The sequence below is a fragment of the Bubalus kerabau genome, chromosome 18, assembly GCF_029407905.1.
Source record: "Bubalus kerabau isolate K-KA32 ecotype Philippines breed swamp buffalo chromosome 18, PCC_UOA_SB_1v2, whole genome shotgun sequence".
Classification (NCBI taxonomy): domain Eukaryota; kingdom Metazoa; phylum Chordata; class Mammalia; order Artiodactyla; family Bovidae; genus Bubalus; species Bubalus kerabau.
Genome location: NC_073641.1, coordinates 41,628,823 through 41,647,862, shown reverse-complemented (window position 1 = coordinate 41,647,862; position 19,040 = coordinate 41,628,823). Strand labels below are relative to the sequence as shown.

The 19,040-nt window shown below is 42.8% G+C and overlaps 1 protein-coding gene across 2 annotated transcripts; it reads right to left on the bottom strand.

Moving 5' to 3' along the window:
• Nucleotides 1–1,626: 1,626 nt before the first annotated feature.
• On the bottom strand, nucleotides 1,627–18,763 carry AMACR (alpha-methylacyl-CoA racemase). 2 transcript variants are annotated; one of them, XM_055554684.1, is made up of 5 exons: nucleotides 18,421–18,763; nucleotides 14,490–14,633; nucleotides 10,242–10,402; nucleotides 6,412–6,598; nucleotides 1,634–2,400 (listed from the first exon to the last, which is right to left on the bottom strand). In XM_055554684.1, exons 1-5 carry the CDS (start codon nucleotides 18,665–18,667, stop codon nucleotides 1,991–1,993), a joined length of 1,149 nt encoding a protein of 382 aa, XP_055410659.1. In that variant the 5' UTR covers nucleotides 18,668–18,763; the 3' UTR covers nucleotides 1,634–1,990. The 2 variants fall into 2 exon arrangements, with proteins under 2 accessions (XP_055410660.1, XP_055410659.1); XM_055554685.1 differs by lacking the exon at nucleotides 14,490–14,633 and having other exon boundaries at nucleotides 1,627–2,400.
• Between the last annotated feature and the right edge of the window lie 277 nt (nucleotides 18,764–19,040).

Below are 19,040 nucleotides of genomic sequence, written 5' to 3'. Positions count from 1 at the left end.
TGATGCTTTTGAACTGTGGTGTTGGAGAAGACTCTTGAGAGTCCCTTGGATGGCAAGGAGATCCAACCAGTTGATCCTAAAGGAAATCAGTCCTGAATATTCATTGGAAGGACTGATGCTGAAGCTCCAATACTTTGGCCACTGGATGGGAAGAACTGACTCATATGAAAAGACCCTGATGCTGGGAAAGATTTAAGGCAGGAAGAGAAGGGGATGACAGAGAATGAGATGGTTGGATGGCATCACCGACTGAATGGACATGAGTTTGAGCAAGCTCCAGGAGATGGTAAAGGACAGGGAAGTCTGGTGTGTTGCAGTCCACGGGGTGGCAAAGAGTAGGACATGACTGAGTGACTGAACAACAAAAGGAAACACGAGATAAGGTTTGCAGAGGGCTCCTGAGACCCTCTCTTCTTTTGGATGTTGTGCTATGTGGAAATGAGATTCCGGATCTTGCTAAGGATGGGGTGGGGGGGTGGTGGAATTGAAGGCAATGATACTAGGGGTACAAAGCTGGGAAGGGAAGTTGAACAGTAGTCCAAGGAAGAAGTGATATGGTCTCGATGAAAGAAGCAATGGAAGATGGGGAGAGGGAAGAAGATGGGAGCTCTGAAAGTAGAACTGACAGCACTTCACTATTGAGATTCATTTCTTTAATAAATATTCACAAAATTTCCAATATGGGCCAGGCACTATTCCAGGAACCGGGAACTGAGCAATGAATGAAACCTACCAAGTCCTTCATAAAGTTTCCATTTTAGCACACCCTAATTAAGAAGGAATGCTGCTGCTGCTACTGCTAAGTCACTTCAGTCGTGTCTGACTCTGTGCGACCCCACAGACGGCAGCTCACCAGGCTTCCCGTCCCTGGGATTCTCCAGGCAAGAACACTGGAGTGGGTTGCCATTTCCTTCTCCAATGCATGAAAGTGAAAAGTGAAAGTGAAGTCACTCAGTCATATCCGACTCTAGCGACCCCATGGACTGCAGCCTTCCAGGCTCCTCTGTCCATGGGATTTTCCAGAAAAGAGTACTGGAGGGGGTGCCATTGCCTTCTCTGAAGAAGGAATGAGGCAGGGGTTAATCTATACAACGTCAGTAGTGATAGGCAGTATGAAGGAAAATGAAACAGGGTTCTGGGAGAGTGAGTGATAAGGCAACTGCTATTTTCGACAGGGATCAGGAAAGGACTCTCTGTAAGGGACATTTGAACAGTGGCCAAATGAAGTGATAGGTAAACTGTGGGGTCTATTGAGACAGAGGTAGACATACTGGGAGTGGAAGCTGGAGACTAGTAAGAGGAGGGAAAGTCTAGTAAGACTTTAAAATGGATGATGGTACAGTTTATTGATAAAGAGACACAGGTGGATGATGCTAATAACAAGCAGGTATACACAGGAGCTGGTCTAGATGGAGAGGTGGCAGTTATCTGAAGGAAACCTCAAGGACATTTTCTAAAATTTCAATTCAGAGGCACCAGCTGAATGGTTTCCTTACCAAATTAAAAGGATCGGACTTTTCCACCTAAGGACATTCATTCTGGTTAACAGTAGAGCCTAAAATATTTCAATGAGCAACAAAAGGCTATTTTAGTGCTACTGAAAGAACTTTCTTGAAAGCTTTTCACAAACTTAAAAGCAGGAGTAAACTTTATGGGGAATCAAGCTTTATTTAATAAAAAGCATTATATTAATGCATTCCAAGTATTTTATAAATATATAAGCATTTTCAATTGACAAATATAACCTATCAAGTAAATTGAAAGGCAGAAAAACTGCCACAATTTAGTACAGGCAAACTAAAAATATTCCCAAATCAAAAGCCATGATAACCATTTTCAGAATTCCATCACTACTGTATAATCAGTCTCGTTTCCTGATTAGAATAATTAGGCTACCGTGATACCGTTTCTCATGTTTCATGCGCACGATTTTTTTGTATTATACTGTAAATGCAACATTCACATTCATTTGCACTGTGGGGCTTGGAACTTAGAGATTAACTCTAAGTTTATGCATTTCAATAATATTATCTAACTTAAGCTGATTGATCTCTTTCTGGCTGAACCCAAGTTCTTTAAGAATCTCTTCAGTGTGTTCTCCTACAAAAGGATCCCTTTTAGTCGAAGGGAGAGCTGGGGTGTTGGACAGCAGAGGAGCAGGACGGGGACTCACACGCTGCTCTGTATCAGTAATAAACGAGCCCCGATCTTTGCTGTGACCGTGATGGCTAACCTCTTCAAAAGTCAGCACAGGAGTCACGCACGCATCAGTGCCGTCAAAGATCTGACACCACTCTGCCTTTGTCTTCTTTGCAAAGATATCTGCAAATTTCTTCTTCATTTCTGGCCAATCCTTTATACTCATCTGACTGGGAAGTTCATCAGACTTTAGCCCAAGTCCTGAGAGAAAAGCAGAATTTCTTAAATCACCATGCTTTGGGTGCAGTAAATATAATCAGTGCAAATGAGTTTTGAACTCATCATACTTGCCCCAAGTGGGATATTATATAAGAATTCTCAAATGAGTCAAGAGAAGAAATTCACACAATTTGAAGTTGGAGCCAAAGCTGGAGAAGGCAGTAGCGTAACGGGACTCAAAACAGACTTTCTAAGTCTTTGCAAGATCTTATTATTTACATTTCATCAAAAGCAGTCTATTTTTAATTGTCTAGTTTCCAGAAATCAACTTCTTCCCTCTGAGAAGTTTTTCCAAAAGAGACTTTGTCATGAAGTTATTATCTGCCATGTGTGTGCTCAGTCGCTAAGCTGTGTCTGACTCTTTTGTGATCCCCCTGTAGCCCACAAGGCTCCTCTGTCCATGGGATTTCCCAGGCAAGAACACTGGAGTGGGCTGTCATTTTCTTCTCCAGGGGATCTTCCTGACCCAGGAATCAAACCCAAGTCTCCTGCATTGGCAGGCAGATTCTTTACCACTGAGTCACCTGGGAAGCCCAAAGATACATGCAAATTGTTCCGATGGCAAACATGACAGCAAGTTATCAGCCAGCCAATCAACAGAGGACACAGAGACTTTTTCTCTCTCAAGTACGAAGAGTTCTGAAGGGCCCCTCAACACAAGGACCAGAGAAGATGAAAGGATTTGCCAGGGAATATCACAAGAAGGATGGCTTCTCTAGTCCATGATTGATCTGTGCTCCCTTTATTGACTACAGGAACCCACCCCTGTAGATACACCCCAACTCCAGGGCTGATTAAATTATACCCAAAGGGCAACTTTGCCTTTGGGGTTTGGTGTAACTGTCATTTTTATTCCCTCTTGTATAAGAGGGTTTCTAAATTTAAATTATGCATAATATTTTGCATAAGTTTAGCCAAGTTAATCAAGCAATTCTCATTTTTTTCATCCTCTCCTTATCTACCATGTTGAAAAACAATGACCAATAATTGTAAGCTGCTCTGAAGATGCAGAAGTGCCTACAGAGATAAGAAGACAGGAATACTATAGGCTCTTCCTGGAGTTTTTAGGGATATAAGGATATAAGAACTCACATAATTCTGAACAGCTGTGAAAAAATACCTGTGCAAATACACTGTTCTCTGTAGCCACCTGTCCCATTCAAAACCAGGAAAGATATAAAGCCAGAGTTTCAGATTTACCACAGTAACCTATGAAGAAATATTTCTAAGGATGTCTTTCACTTTGCTTTCTTCTTCTTGATTGTCCCAAACTCTGTGATTAAGAAGCATATAAAATGAGCAGTTAGCCAAAGCACTTAAGTGCCAAAGCACTTAAGTAGACCACGGCTAACTGCTGGAAACATAAATGCATGCTTTTATAAAGTTTTCTTTTTTTTTTTTTTTAATCAGAATGTGATCAGAATCATCAACTAGAACTGGAGCCAACAGTTCTCCAACAAACACTAAACTTAAGGTTACACAGGTTTTGTTAAGGTGCACAGGTCTGTACACCGGAATCAGTTCAGTTCAGTTCAGTCGCTCAGTTGTGTCCGACTCTTTCTAGAAATCAGAACACTTCTACCCCTGACTCTGACTCACCAGCTGTGTCAACACGGCTGCTATTTAAAAGGGTGAGGCTGAAGATATTCGGTATTGACAAAAAAGGATGTCTTTGCTATATTTTTAATTAAAAAATTATTAATTATAAACATATGGTTATGTATTTTACAAATTATATAAATATATAATGTATATAATTATATATATTATGAAAATTATATAATATACATATATTTATATTATACAAATTATAATATATTTATATTATATAGATTATTAAAAAATTTAATTGTGTCTGTATATGTACAGGGAAAATTATTAAAGGCCACATTCCAAACTTTCCTAAAGTAGAAGGACAAGGGAGAGTTTTTACCTATTACCTTATAAATTCTGTATTGTTTACACTTTTTTCATAAAAAATACATTATTTTGAATTTTTTCATTTTTTAAAATTGTGGTAAAATATACAAAGTATAAAATTGATCATTTTAGCCACTACTAAGAATACAGTACTGTTATTAAGTACATTCATATTGTTCTGGAACCATTACCACCATTCATCTCCAGAACTTTTCATCTTTCCAAATTGAAACTGTACCAGGTTCCCTGGTGGCTCAGACGGTAAAAAATCTGCCTGCAATGCAGGAGACCCAGGTTCAATTCCTGGGCTGGGAAGATCCCCTGGAGAAGAGAATGGCAACCCACTCCAATATTCTTGCATGAAGAATTTCATGGACAGAGAAGCCTGGCGGGCTACAGTCCATGGGGCTGCAAAGAGTTGGACACAGCTGAGCAACTAACACTTTTACCCATTAAACACTAACACTCTATTCTCTGCTTCCCCCAGTCCCTGTTCAAATATCTGTTTAAGTTCCCACTTTTAATTCTTTTGGATATATAACCAGAAGTGGAATTGCTGGATCATATGGTAATTCTATGTTTAATTTTTTGAGGAGTTACCATATCATTTTCCACAATGGCTGTATAATTTTACATTCTTACCAGTAATGCATGGGGTTCCAATCTCTCCACATCCTCACCAACACTTATTTCCTGGCTTTCTTTTAATAATATTTTGAAATTTTAAAGCAACTTAAAAAAATTCTCTATTGCCTTTACTACAAGAATCTTATGTCATGAGAGTCTCAGTATTTTCAGATTTCTTTGCCCTGGAAAGCATTAGGAACATAGCACAGAGGAGTCTGACCCTTACAAAAACCTTGTGTATTTATGCTCAGACACTGAGAGCTAAATGAAGCTATGGTCTCAAAGATCTCAAAATGTACGGTGAAATAATAAATTAACACTAACTCAAAAAAATCATTACCGATGTGGGAGTTTGTCCACACCACTCCGTTCTATCGTTCTTCTAACTTACAGTTAAGTTAGGGAAGGTAATATAGTTGATCACAGAATGCATTCTGATGCTTACAAAAACCATCATTCCAGCAACATACAGACTACTCTGAGTAGCATTTTGCATCTGAAAAGCTATCAGACATAAAACTCCAAACTTAAAGCTGGAAGATAAATGTGCTGCAACACATGTGCTTGTCACGCCGCTTCAGCATATATTCTAAAACTTCTTAGAAACGAAATAATCTGTGAAGTGAACTTTAAATTCACATTTCACAGGGACAAGATAACTTCAGTCCAATTATCAGCCAGGGCAGAAGGGATCCCAAATTTTTCTGCTAACCTGTGGCAACATATCAGTAAGACAAGAATCTGCAGGAAAGGTGAACCGCAGAAGCATCAGGTGATGGTGATATACCCCAACTCTCACTTGCCGAAGTCTCTCTGTGCTCTGCTGACCCCGTTATTAAGTGCCAGGAGGGACACCTATCCACCAAGGAATAAAAACTGGTAGAACCAGCAGATCATTTCTAGGCGAGAACAGACTGTGGCCGTGCAACGGGCAAGATAAATACCCAACACTACTGAGCATGGGCTTCCCAGGCGGCACCAGTGGTGAAGAACCTGCCTGCCAGTGCAGGACACAGAAGAGAGCTGAGTTCAATCCCTGGGTTGGGAGGGCCCCCTGCAGAAGGGCATGAACCCACTCCAGGATTCTTGCCTGGAGAATCCCAGAGACAGAGGAGCCTGGCGGGCTATGGTCCATAGCATCACACAGAGTTGGACACAACTGAAGAGACTTAGCACAGCACTGAGTATGAAATGTAATAAGAACACTGAACGCCCACAAAAAGGATTATGATCTTTTTAATCTGAGCTATTTTATAGACCTTTTTTATAAAATTACTTGTCAATTTAAAAGATGGGGGAAGTGCCTCACAATATAATGATGACCATCATTAGGCTAATTATAAAGTGGGTATATACATATAATAAAAGACATCATGAACTTCAAAAGACCCCAAAATAGAGGCTGGAAAACATCCACAGAAAAGAGGTTCCTGAAAAGTTACTCACCCTTGATCAGCAGCTCATAGAACTGGGGCTCTATTGCTCCGACAGCCATGAATCCCCCGTCGGCTGTCCGGTAGGTTGTGTAGAAAGGAGCTCCACCATCTAATATGTTCTGTCCACGGGGCTGCTCCCACAATCCTATTTCTTGGGTTTTCCACAGAAAAGAACTTAGATATGCTGTTCCTTCCACCTGTGAAGAAACAGACTACAACGTGAATCCAGGTAATGCAACTATACAAATTACGACTGATTCCTACTTGGGTTTTAAAAAAGTTTGTATAAAAATGTTTATCTTAGAATATAGAAAGATTATACCTAATTATACAACTTCTTTGAATATTTCGAGAAAGTGAGTCAGGACAGGTTTATGATAGAGCTCCTGCACTATTCGGATCAGGGAATATTCTTCAGAAAAGACTTCAAGGAACTACTCCTGCTCTTCCTTTCAAATAAGACTGGCAGAATGTTGACAATTTTTGAAGCTAAGTGAGGCTAGCTTCACTAGTAAGCTTACTTCACCATTAGGAAGCTAATTATATATTCTCTTTACTATTATATATGTTAAAAATGGTCAGGATTAAAAAGCTGCAAATAAAAAGGTTTTTTAAAAATCTATCATCTGATCTCAATACTTATAAACACATACACACAAACACATGAAGCAGATCACATTTTAAAGGTAAATCGCATGACAGTTATATTTAGTTGATTCTAGTTTTGATACCAAGAGCAAGAAAAACAAATTTGAATATTTAACATATTTTAACTTTAATTATCACTAGAAAGTTACAGAATAAACATAACAATGTGGCTGGAAGGTGATAAAGATTTTCTGAGTACAGACAAACTAGTTTGGGAATGCCAGCTTCCCACTAGTCCTGAAATAAAAAGGATTCACATCTCCGGTATGATTGTCATGAGACTGGATGCACTGAGCTAACTAAAGAACACTTCCCTGCCCTTCTGGCACTCCAGGAAGAAGGCCAGCAAAGCATCCTTGTCTCTGAGGTTATTAACAGAAAGGCCCCATTCCAACTGTGAGCATGGGATTTCTCACCGATTCTGGCTATGAAACAAACACAAAATTTAACAACAGGCAAGAAGACTGCAGTGGGTTGCCATTTCCTCCTCCAGGGGATCTTCCCAACCCAGGGACTGAACCCTTGTCTCCAGGGTCTGCAGGTGGATTCTTTACCACTGTGCCAGTTGGGAAGCCCATCTTTAGATACGTCTCAGTTTTCCCTTTTAGCTTGAGGGAGCTCAGGAATACTGGAATCCATGGATCTGACATTTGCTGTCACCAAGTAGTGGAGTTGGTATAAGTGGCCTTTGGTGGTGCTGTCTTTTGACATGGGGTTACACAGATTTTACAGTCCCCACGTTTATACACACACACACAAACACACATATAGATACATCATACACACACATATATATACACACACATTTAATCTCTTTTATACATTGGATGTATACACTGGAGAAGGCAATGGCACCCCACTCCAGTACTCTTGCCTGGAAAATCCCATGGATGGAGGAGCCTGGTAGGCTGCAGTCCATGGAGTCACGAAGAGAGTCAGACACGACTGAGAGACTTCACTTTCACTTTTCACTTTCATGCATTGGAGAAGGAAATGGCAACCCACTCCAGTGTTCTTGCCTGGAGAATCCCAGGGACGGGGGAGCCTGGTGGGCTGCCGTCTATGGGGTCGCACAGAGTCGGACATGACTGAAGTGACTTAGCAGCATACACTGCATGTACTGATGAGACTATTGAAAAAAGATGTCCTGAAAGTGTTATGGGTCTATTTTGGCTCACTCAGGATACAAACAGGCTCTAATCTAACTCCACCTTTACTTGGCGCCATAGAAGGACACAGGACAAGACACAGTAATTATAATCCTTATCTCAACAGGCTACCGAGCACATACCTCTCTTCCCTCCTCATCCACATGCAGCGTGTGCTGCCACGGATGACAGCCCTTGAGGCAGGGAAACTGCAGCCTCAATTCCCCAACTTTTTATATTATTCTCATCACATAGGCCAATGGCCTGAATGCCAACATGCAGTCCCCCGGGTCAGAAGCGCTCCCTTAGGTCAGGAGTAAACACAGTAAAACAGACCCCACATGCCATGTTGTGTGCATTCTAAGCTGCTTCAGTCCTGTCCGACATCCAGACTCTTTGTGACACAATGGATTATAGCCCACCAGGCTCCTTTGTCCATGAGGATTCTCCAGGCAAGCATTCTGGACTATAGTACCATGCCCTCCCCCAGGGGATCTTTGCAACCCAGGGATTGAACCCAAGTCTCAGGCATCTCCTGTATTGGCAGGTGGGTTCTTTACCACTAGCGCCCCCTGGGAAGCCCTAACTCTACAGTTTCTAAGGGAACAGTCTGATGAAGAGATGACTCCAGGTCATCATGGGCAGGCCTAGGTCACAGATTCTGCTGCTAAAGTCATTTGGAAACTATTCATCTAAAAGAATAAGATATACGTCCCCTCCAATCAGCCTCCTCCTTCAGTGGTTCTCCCCAGGGTACCAGAGCCACCATCCACTGGGTCTTCTAAGTCAGAGATCAGGGAGCGATCCTTGATTCCTTCCTCTCCCTTCACTCCCAAATGTGAATCCTTAAATCCAGACCTAGTCTATCATTGACCATTTTAGTACTTGCCTTTCTCTCTCAGTCTTGTCTTCATCAAATCCACTCTCCAGCTTACCAGCAAAGATAGGTCCAAATGTAACCTGTATAGTGGCACCAGACTGGGCTCTCATCAACTAGCTGTGAGAACTCGGGCAAAGTTCTGAATGCGCTGATGAGTCTGTTGAAAAAAGATGTCCTAACAGTTTTATGGGTCTATGCTTAGTTGCTCACTCATGTCCGACTCTTTGCAACCCCATGGACTATAGCCCACCAGGCTCCTCTGGCCATGGGATTTTTCAGACAAGAATACTGGAGTGAGTTGCCATTTCCTCCTCCAGGGGATCTTCCTGACCCAGGGATCAAACTCACATCTCCTATGTTTCCTGCACTGTAGGTGAATTCTTTACCTGCTGAGCCATCAGGGAAGCCCTGTTACGGGTCTAACTGGATTCAGTAAAAATGTGTCCCAGGAGAGGGGAATGGCAACCCACTCCAGTATTCTTGCCTGGAAAGTTGATGGACAAAAAAGCCTCATGGGCTGCAGTCCATGGGGGTCACACAACTGAGTGCACATGTGTGAGGGTTCTGGAGGGAGATGGGTTGGTAGCAATAAACAGGTAGAACTGGAAACAAACAAACAAACAATGTATTCCAAGTGAAATTGTTGTTTTGGGGATTAGGAGAAATCACATAGCAGAAGTGCCTAGGAGAACATGAAGCAAGTGCTCCGTGTGTGAGTGATGACACTGAAGCATCCTGACATTCGAATCTTCGCTACACAGTGCAGCAGGAAGGTCAGGACTGGTCCATTGTACTTGAGCATCATCAAGAATCTCCTCTTCCTGCTAAAGGAGACTTCCTGAGCCCAGTTTTGAATGAAGATCTCTTAAAAATCATATTCAAAGCACAAGACACAAGACGGGGAAAATCGCTGAAACACAACGTAGTAATCAGGTGAGTCATGAACAGTTTAGAAAGTTGACTCCACAGACGATCAAAATATGACATTCTGACACATGTCAAACATACGAAGCTATTTTAAAGAGAAGGCTATCTTTGGTAACTTGGATTCAAATTTCAAATCTCAATTTATCTCCTGTCTTGTTCAAAAGAGGGTTTGAGGCAGCCATGTATCAACCTTAGGAACAAACGCTAGGCTTATCATTTCCCCCAGTTAACACTTACCATGCTTGCATCAATGACCTGACCTTTGCCAGAGCGTGTGCGTTCAAACAACGCCATAATGATGCCCATTGTACACATGAGGCCACCACCACTGAAATCAGCCAGGAGATTCAATGGGGCATATGGATTCTCACCACTTCTGCCAATTCTTGATAAAACACCTATACCATGAAAAAAAAAAATGGAGGACCATTAAGGGTAAATTTAATGTGCATTTTAAATTTTTATTTATTTATTTTTGGCTGTGCTGGATCTTTGTTGCTCTCTCTGGTAGTATTGAGTGGAGGCTACTCTCTAATTGCGGTGCATGGGCTTCTCATTGCAGCGGCTTCTCCTGTTGCAGAGCACAGGCCCCAGGACACACAGGCTTCAGTAGCTGTGGTACATGGGCTCAGTCATTGCGGCTCTGGGGCTCTAGAACAACAGGCTCAACAGTAAGCCTGTACTTTACAGGCTTAGTTGCTCCATGGCATGTGGGATCTTCCTGGACCTGGGATCAAACCCCGTGTCTCCTGCATTAGCAGGCAGATTCTTTACCAATGAGCCATCCAGTGGTAAATGGGTCAAAAAGCCCATTTAATGTATACGTTAAATAAATACATAAACATCTTAGAAGGAAAATCAATCTCTTTAGCTACTGCTACTGCTAAGTCGCTTCAGTCGTCTCCGACTCTGTGCAACCCCATAGATGGCAGTCCACCAGGCTCCCCTGTCCCTGGGATTCTCCAGGCAAGAATACTGGAGTGGGTTGCCATTTCCTTCTCCAATGCATGAAGGTGAAAAGTGAAAGTGAAGTAGCTCCATCCTGTCTGACTCTTAGCGACCCCATGGACTGCAGCCTACACTACGAGTTGTATGTAAAAATTAATATCTAATGCTTTTCTAAACCTAAACTTGTTTGGTATATTTATAAGATGGTTTTCCTTTCCTTGTTTTTTTTTAATGTCTTTATTTTCTTCAAAACTTTATTCCTACTAACATTTTCAGAATTCTATTGCTAAGTTTTTATTCACTGAGTTGTGGGGGCGGGGGGGGGGGGGGAAGGTTGCTATCCACTTAGTTTATGACTTAACAATGGTATAAGGCACTTCCATTCTTATTAGAAAGAGATGCAAGAAAATAAACACAAGAAAAAGAAAAGGAATTACATTTTTAAATAGATGTGAAAAATCAACTCTCCACTCACTCTTTTCCTTAAACTTTAAATGTGTACACACAGAATAACTGAGACTTCTTTTACTCGGCAATATGATTCTTAGAAATCTAGAATTAGGTCATTCTAAGAGCTCCTTATTGCCAAATTCAGACTTAAGTTGAAGAAAGTAGGGAAAACCACTAGACCATTCAGGTATGACCTAAATAAAATCCCTTATGATTATACAATGGAAGTGAGAAATACATTTAAGGGACTAGATCTGATAGAGTGCCTGATGAACTATGGACGGAGGTTCATGACATTGTACAGGAGACAGGGATCAAGGCCATCCCCATGGAAAAGAAATGCAAAAAGCAAAATGGCTGTCTGAGGAGGCCTTACAAATACGTATGAAAAGAAGAGAAGCAAAAAGCAAAGGAGAAAAGGAAAGATATAAGCATCTGAATGCAGAGTTCCAAAGAATAGCAAGGAGAGATAAGAAACCCTTCCTCAGTGATCAATGCAAAGAAATAGAGGAAAACAATGGAATGGGAAAGACTAGAGATCTCTACAAGAAAATTAGAGATATCAAGGGAACATTTAATTCAAAGATGGGCTCAATAAAGGACAGAAATGGTATGGACCTAACAGAAGCAAAAGATATTAAGAAGAGGTGGCAAGAATACACAGAAGAACTGTACAAAAAAGATCTTCATGACCCAGATAATCACAATGGTGTGATCACTCACCTAGAGCCAGACATCCTGGAATGTGAACTCAAGTGGGCCTTAGGAAGCATCACTACAAACAAAGCTGGTGGAGGTGATGGAATTCCAGTTGAGCTATTTCAAATCCTGAAAGCTGATGCTGTGAAAGTGCTGCACTCAATATGTCAGCAAATTTGGAAAACTCAGCAGTGGCCACAGGACTGGAAAAGATCAGTTTTCATTCCAATCCCAAAGAAAGGCAATGCCAAAGAATGCTCAAACTACCGCACAGTTGCACTCATCTCACACACTAATAAAGTAATGCTTAAAATTCTCCAAGCCAGGCTTCAGCAATACGTGAACTGTGAACTTCCTGATGTTCAAGCTGGTTTTAGAAAAGGCAGAGGAACCAGAGAGCAAATTGCCAACATCTGCTGGATCATCAAAAAAGCAAGAGAGTTCCAGAAAAACATCTATTTCTCCTTTATTGACTATGCCAAAGCCTTTGACTATGTGGATCACAAGAAACTGTGGAAAATTCTGAAAGAGATGGGAATGCCGGACCACCTGACCTGCCTCTTGAGAAACCGGTATACAGGTCAAGAAGCAACAGTTAGAACTGGACATGGAACAACAGACTGGTTCCAAATAGGAAAAGGAGTACATCAAGGCTGTATATTGTCACCCTGCTTATTTAACTTATATGCAGAGTACATCATGAGAAACGGGCTGGAAGAAGCACAAGCTGGAATCAAGATTGCCAGGAGAAATATCAATAATTTCAGATATGTAGATGACTCTACACTTACGGCAGAAAGTTAAAAGGAACTAAAAAGCTTCTTCATTAAAGTGAAAGAGGAGACTGACAAAGTTGGCTTAAAGCTCAACATTTGGAAAACTAAGATCATGGCATCTGGTCCCATCACTTCATGGCAAATAGATTGGAAAACAGTGGAAACAGTGTCAGACTTTATTTAGGGGGGCTCCAAAATCACTGCAGATGGTAATTGCAGCCATGAAATTAAAAGACGCTTACTCCTTGGAAGGAAAGTTATGACCAACCTAGATAGCATATTCAAAAGCAGACACATTACTTTGCCAACAAAGGTCCGTCTAGACAAGACTATGGTTTTTCCAGTGGTCACGTATAGATGTGAGAGTTGGACTGTGAAGAAAGCTGAGTGCTGAAGAATTGATGCTTTTGAACTGTGGTATTGGAGAAGACTCTTGAGAGTCCCTGGGATTGCAAGGAGAGCCAACCAGTCCATCCTAAAGGAGATGAATCCGGGTGTTCATTGGAAGGACTGATGCTGAAGCTGAAACTCCAATACTTTGGCCACCTCATGCGAAGAGTTGACTCACTAGAAAAGACCCTGATGCTGGGAGGGATTGGGGGCAGGAAGAGAAGGGGACCACAGAGGATGAGATGGTTGTATGCATCACCGACTTGATGGACATGAGTTTGAGTGGACTCCAGGAGTTGGGGATAGACAGGGAGGCCTGGTGTGCTGCAATTCATGGGGTCACAACGAGTCGGACACGACTGAGCGACTGAACTGAACTGAACTGAACTGAAGAGCTTCCCTGGTGGCTCAGAGGGTAAAGAACCTGCCTGCCATGCAGGAGACTCAGATTCTATCCCTAAGTCAGGAAGGGAATGGCAACCCACTCCAGTATTCTTGCCTGGAGAAGTCCATGGACAGAGGAGCCTGGTGGGATACAGTCCATGGAGTTACGAAGAGTTGGACATGACTGAGTGGTTAACACTTTCAAGATATGTTCGTACAGGCAAAAACCGTGGGCTTTTTCTAGTATTCATAGAATTTCTAAAACCATGACTCAGTCAACAATTCACAATAAAGTAAGGGGGTACCAGATTGAAACTATTAATGTATCTTTGCAAACTACAGTGCAACCATTTCTACTACCAATAAGTCTCTTACTTCCTAGCAGGGGCTTGTTGGAGAATTCACTCCACAAACATAGTCAGTAAATGTTACTAGTGAGTGTATTACCCCTCCCTGTGTGTTAAGGCAGGGGTAAGTGAAAGTGTTAGTTGCTCGACTCTTTGCGACCCCAGGGACTGTAGACTGCCAGGCTCCTCTGTCCATGTATTCTCCAGGCAAGAATACTGGCCATGCCCTCCTCCAAGGGATATTCCAAACCCAGGGATCAAACCCATGTCTCCTGCATTGCAGGCAGATTCCTTACGATCGGAGTCATCAGAGGGAGGCTGACAATGACTGTTCCAAGACAAACCAATCTTTTTTAAAGAAGTACACGCTCTTTATTAATTCCAATAAATATTCCAAACTTCACCTTTAAAAAATTCTAATAAGTGTAACTGTAGATCTTGACTGGGGGGAAAAAAAGAGTGTAGAGAAATTGCTTTTTTTCCCAACATACCTGACAAAGCCAGATAGTTGATGTCATGTCCGGCTACCTTGGAGAACCTTCCTGACTGGCCGAATCCACTCAACCTGGCATAGATAAGCCTTGGGTTCTCCTTCTGCAGAACCTCTGGACCGAGCTGGAGTTTTTCCATTACCCCTTAAGAGAAAAGTTACATTTATTTTTTAAGGACAGCATGAATTGAAGATGGGTATAATCCCTTCTTTGTGGCAAATATAAAACAGCACTTTTTTGCAAGGAAAACTGGTAACATTTGTTGTGAGTTTATAATGAACGTATCGCTAGTAATTAAGAACCCAGACAGTGAAGCCCCCATGTCTGGAATGTGTGGCAGATCCCCCCACCCCAAGAATGCTATTTCCCTTCAGCACTGCCCTACATCCCTGCAGGCATACCCAAGCATCTTCAGAGTGGACATTCCATCCCTTCAGTCAGCCCCTTCAGAGTTTCCCCAGTTTGCTCCTAAGTAATTTATTAGAAATGGTCTGTTCTTTTGGAAGTTACTCTGGGTCTTTAGTTGATCAAAAATTCACTTTTGGAAGCTGCTTTTCCTTTCAGGACCTCTTTTATGTCTATGCCTGCATGGGTGCCTGCTATACTTATGCATGTATATATTCCAGCTTCCCAAACAGCTCAGTTGCTCCTCTGGCAGGATTCATGTCTCATCTGTTTCCACAGCCTCTAACATGCCCAGCAGTTCCTCTACAAAAAGGCTCAGTATAAATATCTGGTGGAAGAAGGGTTAGCAACAGCAGCATTTAATTGCTCTTAAGTTATCAGTGAGTACAGCTGACCCTTGAACAAGGTGAGTTTGAACTGTTTGGTTCCACTGACATGCAGTTTTTCAAAAGTAAATACTACAGTATTACATAGTCTGTGGTTGATGGATTCCGAGGAACTGTGGAGTGCCAGGAGCCGGCGAGAGACATTCCACTCGTGACAAAGGTCATGAGGAAGGAGGCTCGGCATACGCAAAGGCGGGATCGAGCCTCGGGAGTGCCCCCGGATATTCTCGAGCATCTACCCCCAAAAAACCAGAGTCTGCCTACTTTATTGCCTTGTGCTCTCACCTCTGACTTTACTGGGGGCTGTCCCCCACCACCATCTCGCTCTCTCTGTCAAAGAGTTAACTTACAGCTCCAATTAATAAAGTTCCTGGGCAATTAGGAGTGTTTAAATCCAAACCCCTCAGATGGCTCTCTAACTCGCCTGACAAGTTTACCCGGACACATACAGCTATGCATACGATTGTTTACAGTCTCCCAGCCTCGAAAGGCACGGGAAGCTTAAGATATTCAAATAGCTTAGAGCCTCTCAGAGAGTTAGAAACTGTCAGAATAAAACTAGTAAAAGATTTCATTGATGAGCCAATGTTTGTTGCCAAGTTTCCACATCCCCTGAATTGTATCCTTGAATGTGTATTAATTAATATAGTTGCTATGTAGAAAAAATAAGTAGTGGCCTTGGTGTTAGTAACTTTAGACCCTTAAGGTAGTAAATTCTTTCCTTTGTAAACCCATTACACATCCGCCCTATAGAATGCAATTTTATCTTCGAAAGATGGCGCCAAACCTTAAAATAATTACTCTTAGAGAAAATAAGTCTTTGTTGATAAGTCCTTGTCAAGAGTCATAAAATGTTAATAGGCCTTCTGGCCAGAAGATGATGTAAATCACCTAAACCATTTGTATACGATAAATTTGCAGGAAAGAAACCCTGGTTTTTGATAAGCATCAAAGACTGCTGACTTTGCATCCCCTATTATCCTCTATGTGTAACTTAGGGTATAAAAGCCCCTGTTGAAAATAAAGCTATGGGCCTTGCTCACCAACACTTGGTCTCCCCATGTCATTCTTCCCTTTAACTTCCAGCTGAGTCTCCATCTGGAGCGCGGAACCCACCATGCTTACTATTATGCCTGGGCTTCTAAGATCCGACCGGGGAGGCCTCAGTGTCTCCTCTCCTTCGGGAGAACGGAAGGATGCCTGGGCCTACGTAAGTGGTGCAAACTTCTTGTCTTGAAGTTTTATTGGTCTCCCGCGTAAACCAAGCTACTCAGCTTCTTTTCTCCACTGAAATTTCCTACTGAGCTATCCTCATTCTATTATTCTTTATATCTCTGAATAAATAAATAAATAAATAGGTCACCTACTCCGTCTCCCCTTCGAATACCCTGGATCAGCCGGGGCTGGACCTCGGCAGTGGAGGACCACTGTAACTAAAGTACAGATTAGCCCTGGTTTGTTCAAGGATCAATCAATATTTATTCTGCTAAAGCCGGGGAACCTAAGGAGTCCTGGGGTTAAAGATATAAAATTAGATAATAAAACTCACTGAATTTGTCTCCACAAAGCTATGATAAGTTACAAAAGGATTCTATTCCTAAACTGGTGGTTACCAAGGGTGAAGGATAGGAGAGGGATGAATTGGGAGCTTGGGATTAGCAGATGCAAACAAGTATATACAGAATGGATAAACAATAAGGTTCTACTATATAGCATAGGAAGCTCTATTTAATATCCTGTGATAAACCTGTGATAAATGGAAAATATGAAAAAGAACATATATGTAACTCAGTGGCTCTGCTGTACAGCAGTAATTAACACAACATTGTAAATCAACCATACTTCAATTAAAAATAAACTCTATTTCTCTAACTAGAAAGACATCAGCCTCAATCCACCCAACACCCCCTGCAGCTATATCTGTATTCACAGCTCCACCTCTCCCCTAATACTAAGACAAATGATTTACCCATGTGGAGCCTCCTTCAATTTCAAGTTGTGTATTATTAAATTATAATATAATCCTAATTACTAAATTATTATTGTTGTAATCTCAGATCTGAGGGTGGATTCATTCATACATTTAAATACACCTGGTGCCCGACATAGCCGATTCATTCCCCATTTACTGACTTCCAGCTATATACCAAATGGGATTTGTACTTGAGCAAGAGCAGGTGTCTGAGCAAAGATCAAAGTGGTGCTAGACCCAAACATCAGCTTTAAAAGGCTGTTACAACTGTTATCAACGAAGCTGCAGCAGGCGTGCAAAGAATCCAGAAGTCACAGAGAGGAGGAAGAATGATGGGACTGATGATAATTGAAAGCTGGTGGTGGAAAAGGAAGATTTGGGAGCCTAGACAAAGGTAGGAGTTTTTCATTCAGGCGACTGGGTGGACATTGGTTCTATTCACTGAAATGATAAAGAAAGAGGAGAGGACATTTTAGTAGGGAAGACGTGGGGCTCAGTTTGGAATATGTGGAAGCTGCAGTGCCCAGGAGATGGTCAGATAGAACTGGGCAGAACTTGCCTATTCTGGAAGTCTGTGGCTCTAAAAGAAGGGGGCACAGTTATAGACTTGGCCATCACCTGCCTATAAAAAATAAAAACAAGAGAAATGGATAAGAGTTGCAAGAAGCAGAGTGTAAAGGAAATTGAGCAGAAGCTGGAACCTGAACACCAGCATTTAAGGCAGCAGGTGTTCGCCTGGCTTTACCCCGGTACACCAAGTTCCAAAATTTAGCAAAGTTTGACTATGAACCTACATGCAGTTTTCCAGGGAGAGAATCTATGGCTTTCGTTTGTTTCTCATAGGGTTCATGACCTTCACGTAATTAAGAAACGCAAATACAAAACAGTAACTAAAAGAAGGGGGGAACTTGGGAAGGAGTCAGATAGAGGTATAAGAAAAGTGAGGACAACAGCATTATCTCGGACTCCAAGAGTGGAAGATCGTCTCAGGGGGCGAACGATCAGCAACATCAAATGCAACAGCAAGGTCTAGAAAGTGGGACGGAAAGGGTTCGGGTGGCAACAGGGCAAAGGTATGCGGGGTGCAGCCCCAAACGGTCGGGCGCGGCGACCTCCCTTCTGCGGGGACCGTCCCCTCTCTGGCCCCGCGTAGGGGCAGGAGGCTCACCAGGGCGGAAAGGTTCCAGCATCACGTCCGCCCGGGCGCACAGGCGCCGCAGCACCGCCGCTCCCCGCGGCTGCTTCAGGTCCACCACCAGCGAGCGCTTGCCTCGGGCCAACCGGCTCGGGTCGCTGCGGGTGCCGGGTCGGTCCACACGCACCACCTGCGCCCCGAAGTCCGCCAGGACCATACCGCAGAAGGGAACCGGGGCCAGGCCGGCGAGTTCCACGACTGTGATGCCCCTAAGCGCCATGGGCCCAGCGTCTCCTTCCCAAACCGAAGAAGCAGCAGCTGCCTGAACTTCGGTTTCTACAGCCCAGCGTCAGCCCTGGGCGCAGGCTCCCTCCCTCGTGGCCCCGCCCCCACGCATCTGCGCGCAGCCGCAGAGCCTGCGAAATAGTGCGTCTTCGGACCGCCTCCAGATCTGGGCTGTTAGTGGCCTGAGGTGGCTTAGATTTTAAAACTCTGCTGCTGCTGCTGCTAAATCGCAAACTTTAGGGGATCCTAAATTGTGCCCTAGGGGTTGACCTGGGGGTATGGGGGTGGGGGTGGGGCCCATGGCTGGTCCTGGATGTTTCAGGATGGTTTTTCCCAGCCGCTGTGCTCTATGGACCCGTTTATACCTC